Source organism: Condylura cristata, unplaced genomic scaffold (genome assembly GCF_000260355.1).
Source record: "Condylura cristata isolate star-nosed mole 26May11 unplaced genomic scaffold, ConCri1.0 scaffold00002, whole genome shotgun sequence".
Classification (NCBI taxonomy): domain Eukaryota; kingdom Metazoa; phylum Chordata; class Mammalia; order Eulipotyphla; family Talpidae; genus Condylura; species Condylura cristata.
This window is the reverse complement of record NW_004567103.1, coordinates 15,464,657-15,478,555: the sequence shown is the minus strand read 5'-3', so window position 1 is coordinate 15,478,555 and position 13,899 is coordinate 15,464,657. Positions and strand designations below refer to the sequence as shown.

The window sequence follows — 13,899 nt, the reverse complement described above, 5'->3', positions numbered from 1 at the left end:
CAGGAGAGGTCTGCCACGCCATGTGGTCACCTCCGGGGCAGGCGGGGATCGAACTCATGAGGAAGTGGCTCTGGCCTCTCAGTACAGTGCTTCAACCCGCTGCGCCACCAGGGAGGGCCCAAATTTTATTTTTAAGTCAACCAAAAAGTATTCAAAAGTTATTTGTTGACAATAAAAGCACCATGTTCAATAAATCAAACGTCATATTTTGGGTAGAATTAAGTGCTATGGCTCTTAATTTTCGGCATTTGTGGTATTCATCCAGGGACAACCACACCTCTGGAGACATAATAGACATGTTTTCATTAAAGGAAAGAAACTTACCCATAGAAAGCTGTCTGTTCCGTGGTACCATAGAGAGATGGGGAGATCTGGATTTCTGGGTAACTGTTGCTGGAATCTCTCAGAGTGCCAAGACCCATGGCAGTGGTTACGAAGACTATGGGGAGGATAACCTGAGCAATGAAGCCTTTCCAGTTCCTGCGGGTGTGGTGGAACCTTTTAATAAGGATAGCCATTATCTTCTTCAGTAACAGCCCACAGCCATCCAACCTCTCTCCTCTTGTCAGGATTTTGTCTGGTTAAGAAAAAGAGAGTAGGTATGGTTCTGGAAAGATCTTGATAGATCAAGTAATAAAGTAACATCAACAACTGTATGACATCATATGATAGCAAAAACTATATTTTAGAAATTTAGATTTGAGGTTCAGCTCTAGGCAAGACTTTAGTCTGAATCTGTTCATTAGGAAAATTTGTTCTTTATATGAGAAAAAACAGTCTCATAGAATTGTAGGTACTTGAATATTGTAAATCACTGTATGCAAAACGCAACAACATGAATGGAACTGGAGGGGTTCAGGTTATGTGAAATAAGTCAGAAAGAAAAGACAAACACTACATGCTTTAACTTATATGTTAACTATATAAAACAAAACAAAGGTCAGACAAAGCCAAACCAAAGCAAACCTAGAAATATGACCATGGAATTGAAGCTACAAGAGGAGGATGGAAGGTCACACACAACAGGGAGGGGGCACAGTGGACCAAGGCAGTGCACTAGGGTGATTTGGCAGTGGGCGTGGTGTGGAGACATGCATCTGAGGACGCGTGATCCTACGCCTCTGAATCACTACTGTGTTGTCACTGGTTTTACATCAATGAAAAAAAAAAAAAGGCTAGATACTTAGAATTTTATAAATGAATTCTAACTCAATCTCCAAAGTCTCTATATAGACTCAGCATGTGTTATTAATTCCAGTACTCAAGGGATAGTTTCTATCGAGAGTTGGCTTCAAGTAAGTAAAACAGAAATCAAATTATCAGTCTACTATAATAAGAACTCATTCCTATTGTAGGTAACTTAGTGATTATAAGACCAATAGGCTTATTCAGAGGTGACATACAATAAATTCACTTTAAATGTTCAAAAAGGAAAATACTTTCCTCCAGAGTATAATTCTAATTCAAACACTTATTCATTACATCCTCTTTAGAAATCTGGGCTGATTATAAAGCATTTCAAAACTCTATTTTTACCACCAGAATCACAAAAAAGAACTCACTGGGAAAATGTCTACCCACATACCACCCCTCCCCTGAACTGCATTTCAGGTGCTGAGAGAAATTCCATGGCTTCTGGGAGTAAGAGAAGCCGAGAAGCCCATAAACTATTGTTTCCTCAGTTGAGTTCTTACAATGGATCGTTTCAGCAGCCCCTTAAAAGCAGTTTCAAATACAACATTCTCTCTGAAGACCTGCCACCCCGCACTCCTTTAACAGGATGAGATGACAGTATTCATCAACGATGTGTATATTTTTAATTCTCCATCACAAAATTATGCAGCACAAAAATCATGATCTTCATTTAGCTGATAAGGAAAAATACAAAGCTGCTTAATTTAAAATGAATTCCAATTAAACAGTGAGCAAGTTTAAATGCAAGCTCATATCTCTGCAAAGGGGAATTGAAGAAGAAGCAGAATATTTTAAGTTAATTAGTATGCTTTTCTGTTTCTTCAGAAATTACATGTGGGTGACTTACAGGTGTATCAACTGAAGTAAATGTGCTTTCTAAAAGATAACGTCAGGGAGAGGAATATTCTCAATGAAGAATAGCTTCAAATTAGGAGACAAATGCAGAGGTTGACTACTTTCTAATCTAAGTCCTCAATTCCCTGGACTCAACACTTCTTTTCCCCAAAAGATGAAAAATGAAGAATATGGTAGAAGACAAATGAAACGCAAGTTCTAGAATTATGCAAACATCAGAGGTGATCTTTTTCCGAGTTTTAGAGAGGCACATGTAAAAGTTCTGTTCCTAGGGCTATTTTCCCAATTAAGCAAACTTTAGTGATGACTAAAGCATAATTTATATGATATTTTAATATATATGCTTCCTTAAGTAGTGTTCCAAAGACATAAACTGCCAGAAAATGAGAGGAGAAGTGTTATTTTCAAAGGTCTGTTTTTAATCAAAAAGGTAAACTTATGCTATTCGTAGCAACCTGGATGATGTTGGAAGGGTTTCTGCTAGTGAAAAAGGCCAGAAGGTGAAGATATATATATACATGTAATATATATTGAGTGGGTTCACTCATGGGAGAAATACAGGGGAACTGAGCATGGGGTCAGAAAAAAAAAGACAAAGCTAGTAGGCAAACTATAAATCTGAGACACACAGCATGGGACGGGCAAAGTGAGGGGTCAAAGTGGGAGGGAGCAGCAGAAGAGACTATGGTGAGAGTTCACGGATGATGTGCTGGTGGGACTTTTATGGGGAGTACACCTGAGGGGATCAACCGAACATTGTAGAAAATTAACAATGACATAAACAAACCCCAAAAGAGTGCTATTCCTCAAAGTCATGCCAGGAAACATGATTTTTCAAACAAGTCTTGTGTGAATAACTGGCGGGGCAGCTATTATTATGGGTTTTTAACTATCAAGTTCTACTTCATCACTGTAGAGACCTTCCCCTGAGAGCATTTTCTCAGAGCCAAAATCTGTTCAGCACCTGATTCCTTCAGCATTATAAGATTAGACATGTCTACCAGTGAGGTCCCATAAAGAGTGATGTTTTAAAGGAAAAAAAAAAATGATGTCTATTCCCTCCACTTGAACATGTCTAATAACAGAGGAAACTCTTGTGAAAGGTTAACTTTAGCCAGGACTGGACAGTACCAGTTACTAGGAGCATTTGATCTTTTGAACACAAATCTGAAATTTGGAAGATGGCTTCCAAATTTGTGACCACTATTTTGTCAAGAAAGCTCTTACTTCTTTAAATACTTTTCAAATAGAAAATTTGACTTAGCTTAATAAATATTTTGCATATAAATAAAAGCAAGTATATACTTATTTAGTCTTTTTGAATTTAGAAGTACAGTTTAAAGTTAAATAAAATAAATAAAAAATCTGTTTTGCTCATTTATGTCACTTATTAGAATTAAACCAAACATCCCCATTAGATTTTACCATCTCTGTCTGTGAAGTTGCTGCTGCTCACAGATAAATCATCAGGAGTTGAGATGCCATTGGTACTGGAATTTCCAATTTTCCTTTGTGTTAAGTGCTCAAGACTCATATCACTACTTTTTTGTGATTCTTTAGTCAAGTTCAGAAAGACCTAAAAAAGAGAAACCAGAGCACTTCATCAGCATAGAAAAACACATGTCTTTCTTAGTGACTGAGCTCAACTTGAACTTTTATCGCCTTTATTGAGACAAGTGTGACTTTAAGTGAAAATTTTTGAGATTGTTTTTAGTGAATATATTTGGAGAGATGGTTGTTCTCAGAACTCAGTCTTACATAAGCATGGTATTGAGATACTTTTTAAGATTTCCTGAAGCATTTATTTAAAAATAGCTCTTGCTTAAGACTCTACTAGTTTCTCCTAAGGGAACAACAAGTTCCTATCAGCTGTAAGAAAACAGGAAATGCCTAAGCATACCTCTTCCACTGTGGTGTCTGAAATGCCATAGCAACCAATGTTGAGGTCGCCCATGCCAGTGTCCAGTGCTCTGAGGAGGGACAGGTAGGCTCCTGAGACCTTGGTGCTAAATGGAGGAAGCACATAAACAAGCTCTCCCCCGATGTCCTCTTTAAGGTAGGCCTCTGGGAGGTGTGACCGGATCATTGCTGTCACAGCTGTGGTGTCACAGATCACACTTGCATTTAGATTTGGACTCTAAAGACAAAAACAGAAGTTAAGCTCCCCTCCCACAACACGGCAATGCCCAATCAGAAGCAGTAAGTCCATTTTTGTCACTGCACACCTTTGTTAGATCCTCCATCAATGCTCCATTGCCCCCCTGTCCTTAAGGGGTCCCCACAGTTGTCTATAAGTAGTTATTGTTCTTCTGGCTCTATTCTCCCACCCCACGCTGTCGCTTCCACAGTCTCATTTCTATCAGTTTCCCTCTCACTTATCTACCCTAGGCATAACAGTCTTTTTGTTGCTAGACTTCTGCAGGTCCAGTCACCCCCTTCTCAGGACCTTTGCAATCGAGGAACTTTCTCTCCCGGCTCCAACTCTTGACGCAGCTAACATCTTCTCAGAGACCCCTTCTCTTCTATTTCCTTACTTATAATAGCACCAGCTAGCATTTGCGCCCCCCTCCCTCTGCTTTATTTTTATTAATAGCATTTATCATCTGCTTGAATATTACATAATTCACTTGGCCACTACATCATCTAACTCTCTACACTCCATCAGAATAAAAACTCCACAAGGGCAGAGATTTTAACATCACCAGGTACTGCTGTCATGCCAGTGTTTGGGACAAGGCCTCGGACATTGCAGCAGCACCTGGTAATGCTAAAAGCATAAGACACATCTAATACAGATGTTTTTGAATGTGTCAGTGAATACAACAATAAACTATGTACTTTATATTTCAGAAATCCCATCAGGATGGTCAGCTATAAAATAAATGATAGTAGTCAAAACCTGCCTAATAGCATACACATCGTGCAAAGTTTTGATAAATCACATGCTGTGTTAGGTTGCTCAGAGGTTCTTTAGTCAGCATTTTTGTTCTTGAAAGATATAAAAGCATCTTTGTTCTGAGTCAGTCTCCACTTAATGAGCAGTGATCAGAAAGTGGACACATGACACATATTCTCCTCATTTGCTTTTGAGACAGCAGAGAGTATGGTAGCAGGCCAAAGCATTAGGCCAATTTACGAACCAATCTTTCATCAGTAGCCCCAGGAAATATGTCATTTTACCCAGCACATTGGTATCTAGACTAACAGTATCAGCATCACCTGACCTTGTCAGAATGAGGAAAAATGGAGACACCCCTTTCCAGATTGGCTGAATTAGAAACTCCTGGAGTGGGGGCCAAACTGCTGACTTTAACCAAGACGTCCAGGTGTCACGACGCTTGTGACATTTGAGAAACACAAACGTAGCATATGAATAATGAATGTTAGCAGTGAATAAAGTCGGAGAAAGTCTTCCTTTGTTTCATCTGAAAATGATGCCATCACCCTCTGGTCAGGCAGAGCTCCTCCCCACCAACCTTCTTCTTGGTGAGCGTCAGGTGATACCCATCCCCAAAGGCTTCCTTGAGGTAGAAGGGCGACCCGCAGCAGCGCAGCCCACCCTGCTCCAGGAAGGCGATGCGGTCACTCAGCACTTCCGCCTCATCCAAGTGGTGCGTGGACAGAATGATTGTTCTGGCTTGAAGAGACAGAAAGAACAACGAAAAGCGAAACATGAAGATACAGTTCCCAAGACACGGTGGGGGAGCCCGAGTCAGTCCTGTGATGTGTGAGGAGAGTTTCGTGCTACGAGCCAGCAGAACCGGCCGGGAGGGGCTTCCAAGACAGCAGAGAAATTCAAAAGGGAGATTTCTCAGTATCAGGGTGTTGTGTACCAAGTATTAGGGTGCTATGTATTCTTTTGCTAGTACGGGCAGCAAGTGAGCATTTATTATACCGCGCGTCCATTATTTACAGAGTGGGTTCAGGGGATGTCTCCCAATCTATTAGTAAGCTCAACTAACTTCTCTTTCTCTTTCCCCCCTTTCTTCACTATGAAAAAGCAGTAATTTTAAAGACCTTTTGAATATTCCTCTCTGATTAATCCACTCTACTCTGATTGCTCCTTTACTTCACATCCTGTTAGTACTTATTTAGTCTGTTTTCAGTTTATTTTCACTTGTGTATGTTTGGTATCTCTAATTAGATTCTAAACTCCTCTAGGCAGAATTTGGAACTTCTACTAGATGCAACTCCATTCTGTTTGCATGCTCCTCAAAAAGGCTAGCTAAAGCTCAACTCACAGCCGGCATTCCATAGATATTAACTAGTTGACCCAGGAATTCAGCTGGGAGAAGACTTAGGAGAAGGAAGAGCTCATTTAAGACTTCTAATAGCGATCATAAAGAAAAACTTCATCTTGCTGCTGTGCATCCCAGAGGACAAAATTATGGCTGTTGGTTGGAGAGGTTTTAAGAAAATATTCCTACCAGTTTTGTTCTTGGAGATAACATCCCATATACTTCGGCGAGAACATGGGTCAACTCCAGTGGATGGTTCGTCCAATATCACCACCCTTGACCCTCCGATGAGAGCTATAGATATAGATAACTTCCTCTTCATTCCTCCTGACAATGTCCCAACTCTCTTATGACGATGGTTGTACAGTCCAGTGTCATTCAGTGTCCTTCCAGAATAAGGTAAGGTGGTTATTTTTTACAGATAGAATATTTGAATATTGTGAAAATACAATAAGCGCCCTAAGTAACAGGTGTTTATGAGCAACTATTGTACATGATCAGCAAGGTACAATAAACTATTGAGAATTAATGATACAGTTTTCCATTATTTATCATCTAGTTGGAACTACATACGGAATGCTCAGGAAACAACTCAAGAGAATATCTGGATCATTTTCTTATTAAGTTATTGGACAAATATTTGTGGAATGTCTACCTGTTCTGTGCTAAATCATGCCCTAGGTGCTACAGAACAGCAGTGAGCAGATAATGTTCCCACTCACAGGAGACTGTGCGTGTATGTACACTCATACAGAGAATGCATGGGAAATCCAGTTGATAAACATATTCTTAAGTGAGTTTATAACATACTGGATGGTGAAAAGTGCAACAAAAATCAAGGAAAACAGGGTGCCTGAGTTGAAGAGTACCTATAACTGGCTATTTTAGATATTTACTTTATTTATGGGAACCCCTCAAAGAAGGCGACATTTGAGGGAAGATGAGAAGAGTGGGCATAAGTCATGTGGCTGTTGGGGGAGGTTGTTCTAAACAGAGGGAGCAGTGAGGCCTGAGGCTGGAGTCACTGGGCTAATGTGCCCAGAGCAGCAAGAATGAGCAGGAGAGTCCTGAAAAATGAATCGAAAGTGAGATGGGGGTGCTGCTTAGGTAGGACCCTGTAGACCTTAATAAGGACTTTGCACGTTTCACCCTGCATGTGGCGGAAGCTACTGCTGAATTTGAACCCAGGGCTGACATGGGTATGATGTAAGGTGCAAAAGATCACCTTGGCTGCTTTTGAAGAGTAGACTGTGTAAGAAAGAGTAGATGTATATTTATGGAATGAGAAGCAGCAGCTTTGGGGTAACATGGGAGTCAGCAATGAAGAGAGTTAAACAATTCTAGTTTCAGAACTGACTGGGGAGGTAGTGTCATTAAATATATAGAATAGTGGAGAAGAATTGGTTTGTGGTCAAACACTTCCTATTGGTCTTATCACCGCAGCCTGGCTCCTAGTGGAGAGGAATTACTGGCACATGTTTCTGTCACAACTGACCTTTTCACTTCTTCATGCAGCTGCTTTTTAGTCCAGTGGGGCACTTTGATGGAGCCGTACAAGAGAAGGTGCTCTTTGGTGGTGAGGTAGCTGAACAGCACGTCATGTTGCATGCAGACCCCCATGTTCTTGCGCACGGTGTTTAGGTCTGTCTTGATATCTTTTCCATAAACATAAATGGTGCCTGCTGAGGCCCCAAACAGCCCAGTCAACATGGAACTGGAAAAGAAGAAATGATTAATGAAAGTATAAACTAAGTCTTTGAGCTAGATATTAGGCCAAGATATAATTTTGTCATGCAAAAAAAAAGTGTTGTATCTCCTCCAGGGAGGTCAAGCTATAAAATAAAATGGTATGAAATAGGAATAAAAATGATTTTTAAGTTTTTAATAAGTTAGAATGTTATATAAACACCTCATAATGATGAGAATGGTGGTGATGGCATAATAACAACAGAAATGTTGGGTGTTTTAATTGCAAGCATGCTCTGTCCTTGAGTCAACTCCTGCACTTTCCTAGCATCAGATGGTATCTATAGGCTGTTAAGTCTCAGCTTTATATATCTGTAGCCCTCATGCTCAGTTCTGGTCTTGCTCCATACATCCAGAGGACAAAACCATGTCTCAATGAGATGTCCTGCAGGCTCCTCTAACTCAACATGTTTAAATCTGCTACAGGGCAGGGGAAGAGAGGGACACCCTGAAGCCCCAAAAACCTGCCTGCTCTTCCTAGGGACCACCCTGTTACAAAACTGATCTCATGGATTATGTTCTCAAGCCTGTGTCCTTCAATCACTTTTACCTCCTTCAGCACATGGTAAATCCCTGTATTGGCAGCACAAGCCCGGAATCCAATTATTTTTGCCTCCTTTCCTACCTCAGTCTCTGAACTCTGTCCATGACTCTCTATTTTCCCAACCACCACCACAGGACACAGTACCATCACTATTTGCCTGCTGACTACTGTGGGCTCCCAATTACTTCTTCATACTCTGGCCACCCAGAGTCCCTATCTCCACACTGTGACCAGAATATTCTTGCTGAGATAATCCTTTCTCAGCTTTCCGAAGGTTAGTAAACTGAGAAATATTTAACATCTATTTCCGTTAGGACAATGTATGTTCCAGGGAATTGACCATTTTTTCCTCACCTCTTTATCTCACTAACTAGTGTTTTGTATATAACAGTCCTTCAAGGAAAACTAGTGGTTTAAACAGGGCATCAATACAATATGCAATTCTTTCCACGGAAACACATTGACATAAAAATATTATACTTCATTCTCTATGTTCAGAAGAATAAAAATTAAGGGCATTCTCAGCTCAATCACCACCTCTTTAAAGCCTTTTCTATCCCTTTTCTTCATTAGCTGTTCATTGCCTACTAGAAATCTTGCCTTTGAAGCATATAGTCTCAGTAGAAAGCCAGCTCTGAATTTAAACAGGCCATAAAAATGAGAGTGCTTGCTTGTCCACTCACTTCATGACCTTCCTTTGTCCCTTTTATTTACCAAATTTATTTAATTTGAATATGTTTGGGCAGCTGCTGAGTTTACTATGATGATACTAAATTATGCTATCCAGCAATTTACACTTTCAAATAAGGGCTCAAGCACCAAGAGAATTTTAGAGCTAGCTCCAGCTAGCTCCTAGCTCCTAGTTGAAGAGTACTGGAGGTGAAAACACACGCACATACACACACACACATTCACACACAGAGAAGAATGACATTTTAAACATATTCGAATTTCTTGCCCATTTGGGTATAGGAAAATGTTGCATAAGTGAAGAGTGAAAAAAACAGCCTATATAGTACTCCTGACCTTTCTGATCTATATTTAATAGCTGCTGATTCTTTTATTATTATTTTTTTTATGAACCAAGACAAGAGTTCTCCATGATGGAGCATCTGGGACTGAGTGTCTTTTTACTAGGGTTTGTAAATTCAAACTTACGCAGGCTAGAGTCAGGCTAGAAATGCAAATAATTAAAACAGATCAAGCATGTGAGGCACTACAGATTGATGGAGACCAGAGATGAACCAGAATGCAGACACCCTTTTAAAGAGAACCAATTTTCCCTACTGAAAAGTGTGAACTCAGTGTTACTAGTAATTCCTGTTATCTAAGAGATGCTAAGAATATTTTTAATAGAGAATGCACCCAGTTAGAAATATTTGCACTGAATTAAAAAAATACTTCAAGAAATGTTGAACAGACCAACATAGGCAGACCAAAGAAACCTTATCTGTGGGCTAATCTGACCTTTGAGTCCACATTTTAGGACATCTAAGTTAGAACTTCATTCTACAGCACACAAGTTGGTCTTCCTTAATCCACACAGATATGTAATAACTTCGTTATTTTTTTATGAGAAAGGTGAGGAAATATTAGCTAATTTCTTCTGTGATGATAAATGTTGAAGAATAACATACATGGTAGTAGTTTTCCCAGCGCCATTGGGTCCCAGCAATGAAGTAATATGGCCTTCATAGAAATTTAGATTCAGGTTATCCACGGCAATTTTTGAGCCATAGATCTTTGTGACCCCATGTAAGGCCACCCCAACTGTGAGATCTTTAGGTTCAGGTTCAATGTTGGAGGGGAACATGTAGTCAGGACCTGGAAACGAAATCAAGAACTGTAAGCTCATAAAAAGAGAACGTTTAGTTAATGTTAGACTTTTCCTCAATTAAAAGTTGGAGATTTAAAAAACATAAAAAAATAAATAAAATCCAGGAACAAAAAAATCTATTAAGGGATAAATTCATATATGGAATATAAAGAAACAAAATAAAGGAACAAGGAACAGACAAAACTAAGCCAAAACAAATGCTAGAAATCTGACTGTCGAACGGGGCTATCAGAGGTTGGCGGTGGGAAATGGGAAAAAAGGAGGCAGGGGACCAGCTGCTGTGGAGCAGGATTCTGGGGGTCTTGATAGTGGGAGTGGTATGTTAACATCCATCTGAAGAGGTGTGAAGTTGTACCTCTGAATCATATACAATGTTGTGAACCAAAATCACCTCAGTGGACAAATAAAAAAATCCCTTAAATAAAAATTAGAATGGGAAACCATGTTCTCTAAGGTTTATGTGTTCTTTTTTTTTGTAGAAAAAGTAGTCTCAGAACACAGTTATCATAATTATGAAATACTTCTAAGAAGATCACAACCATTCAAACACAGATCAAAAGCCTTTGTACTCCAACTGTTGTGATTGTGACCCAGTTAGGGAATACATGTCCATAGGTGTGATATTCTGGTGGTGAGCATGGTTCAGCTGCTTGGTTTATAGAATCCTGTTTATTAATTACTTTCTATGTGACCTTCAGGCATGACCAATGGACCACTAGTGTGGTTGTCTGCATAAAGTGGACACCACTTATCCTACGAATCAATAAGACATGAACTTCTAAGTTCATCACTATTGATGATGGGTTATGATAAATTATCTATACTTGTTAATTGGTTACTTCTCATGACTAGTGACAGATGGCTGGAGTTAAGGGTGCAGACAGTGGCCAAGGAACAAAATTTTTCTCTGCCTGACTCTAACTGGACCACAAAGGGAACTGCAATCTTGGCCTAATTAGCACCATATGTTAGCCAACTAAGCTAATGAGCCCAGAAAAAGCCACAATTTAATCTCCATAAGAGTCCAAACACATATGTGTAGACATACTCATCCATGACTAAAAGGATGCTAATTTTACCATTTAGAAAAACATAATTAACATCACTAGTCATGTAAATTTTATATCACTTCTCACAATAAAGCTAGTTGTTGACCTACTTGTCTTACTGGCAGATGGGTTGGTGTTCTGCATCATGATGTTAGTAAACACTAGGCCATTGATTTTCTCTTGCTTCACCTCTGCACATCCCAATCTCTCCTTCCAGTAGGAAGGAAGGATTGGAAAATACCATGGAGCTGCCATGCCATATGTTCCTGCAATAAAAATAATTATGAACTCATTATTAACATTAAGTACCAGAAGCTAAATAATCACATGGTATATATTGTTCAGGAAGTACTTCCATTTTCTGGTGCTCTCTAAAATTAAAAGTAGTCTCAGTTTCCAAGTAAAAAAGATAATCTTTTATTCTTGTTTCTGACAGCTTCATTAAGTAATAATTATATAGTATAAAGTTTAGACATTGTTTATTAGATGATTTTTCATAAAAATATAATATTGTACAACCATCAGTGTTATCCAGGCATTAAAACATTTCTGTAATTTCAAAATGTTTCCTTACACCCTCTTGCAAATAATTCTTGTCCCTCCTATGTTTCAGGCAATCACTGATCTGCTTTTTATCTCTAGATATTTTTCTGTCATTGATATTTTATATAAATAGATTAATATACCATTATTCATTTACAGTATTAGAAAAACAAATACAAATAAAACTTAATGGAAAAACTCCTGAGCATATTAGAAGTGACAACCACTTAAGATCTAAGCAAGTACCCAGGTAGTTTTTTCCCACTGGAATCTGGAAAATTCTACTTCAAATTAGGAGAAGGTATTTTGCTTTAGGATATTTCATACTCCCATCTCAGAAAGATTGGGTTCCATGCTTCTTAATTCACTCCTTCCTTTGAGAAGGAACTCAACAATGCATTAACACACCCTGCAAAAATCTGGCTAGTTTTGTGATTTAAGTGCTTCCTAGTTGAAGATTATATATGAGAAATAAAATATTAGGAAATATGTATTATCTGATTTTTAATGACAACAACCATCAAAACTTTGTATCTGTAGGAAGAAAGTTCATACCTGGGAAAACATTCCTGACATACCAAGCGATAAGGAAATAAATGAAAGAATCAGCCAGAATGAGACAGCACAGCCAGCCAAATGAGGTGGTATCATCTAGAACTGGGGAACTGTACATATTTTCCCACTGAAGACCTAAGAATTAAACGCATAAATTTATTTTTTGTAGACCATATTGAAGTTGCAAAAAGTAAAATAGTCTTAAAGAAAGTGGCCTACCCACGCCTTGTTCCTCGTATCGTGCAATATACTGACTTGCATAACTGAATGCTGTTGGAGAGAGCAAACTCTGTGAAGAAAGCAAACAGTGTCAGTGGTTGTAGACTCTCATATATCACCAGAGAGATCTTAACATATTTAGAACTTTGGTGACATCTAGATAAAATAGACACTAGTTCTGTTTATATAGATGTTCCATATAATTGTATCACAACACTGAAAGAAGAGAAGAGGGAAAACAGAAGACAAAAGCAGGAAAGTTGTAACTTGGAAAAGATTTGTCAAAGGCCAAAATATATAGCTCAACATCAAATGTAGCACAAGTTATAAAATAGGTATTTCCAACTTAATGCAGTGTCAAGGCTAAAGGGAAACTTTAGGAGCCAGAAGATGTTACTGCTTCATAAACTGATTTCAATTAATAGAAGTATTATGAAGGAAAAGATACTAAAATATTAATTAGTTGATTTTATAAAACAACAAATTAAAATTTTTATTAAAAACCAACATTGTTTTCATGTTAGATGAAAGTTATTTCTCCCTTTATATACTGTGAACAGCAGTTTTATTATGAATATTCATCAATGATAAGATCTGCAGCTTTCTAAATTTTACAGTCAGTAATCTTAATGTTTTCATTAAAATCCTTAAATTAATTTAATACTTTTGAATTGAAAAGGCAGAAAGGAATTCAAACTTGATTATCTGTTGCCAGTACATGTCTTAATATCCGTACATTATATTGTATGTCATTAATGCTGTGATAATTCTCATACATGAGAATAATTCCAGCAGTGGAGGTGCTATGACTTTACAGAATTGCACAAGAGAGAAGTCACATTTTTGGCAATCTTTAAAATGTAATATTCTTATTTTAGTTGTTCATTCTTCAGGAACATTTTTAACAGCATCAAATATTATGGCTTTAGAAGCTGGTGGGGGTTTTTCTGTTCACAGTGTTATGATTGGTTGATCTACAATGATATTAAAAAAATCATTAGGACAGTTCAGCTGATGTCATTATCACTGAACTTAGGAATTTATAAAAATTTACTTTCAGTTTAAGTGTCTCAATAATAATACTTAAAAGGATCTAATGTTCTCATTCACTGACTATTG

General features: G+C 38.3%; 1 protein-coding gene across 1 annotated transcript in view; it reads right to left on the bottom strand.

The window, feature by feature from the left end:
- Window positions 1-13,899, bottom strand: part of ABCA12 (ATP-binding cassette, sub-family A (ABC1), member 12) — a 162,348-nt gene that overhangs the window by 33,873 nt on the left and 114,576 nt on the right. Inside the window, exons 25-34 of the mRNA XM_004674322.1 lie at window positions 12,781-12,850; window positions 12,562-12,696; window positions 11,583-11,729; window positions 10,215-10,401; window positions 7,783-8,001; window positions 6,477-6,673; window positions 5,526-5,686; window positions 3,950-4,186; window positions 3,475-3,625; window positions 325-577 (exon numbers count right to left, since the gene is read on the bottom strand). Of these exons, the coding sequence (XP_004674379.1) occupies window positions 325-577; window positions 3,475-3,625; window positions 3,950-4,186; window positions 5,526-5,686; window positions 6,477-6,673; window positions 7,783-8,001; window positions 10,215-10,401; window positions 11,583-11,729; window positions 12,562-12,696; window positions 12,781-12,850 (1,757 nt within the window). The remainder of the gene's footprint in view (window positions 1-324; window positions 578-3,474; window positions 3,626-3,949; window positions 4,187-5,525; window positions 5,687-6,476; window positions 6,674-7,782; window positions 8,002-10,214; window positions 10,402-11,582; window positions 11,730-12,561; window positions 12,697-12,780; window positions 12,851-13,899) is intronic.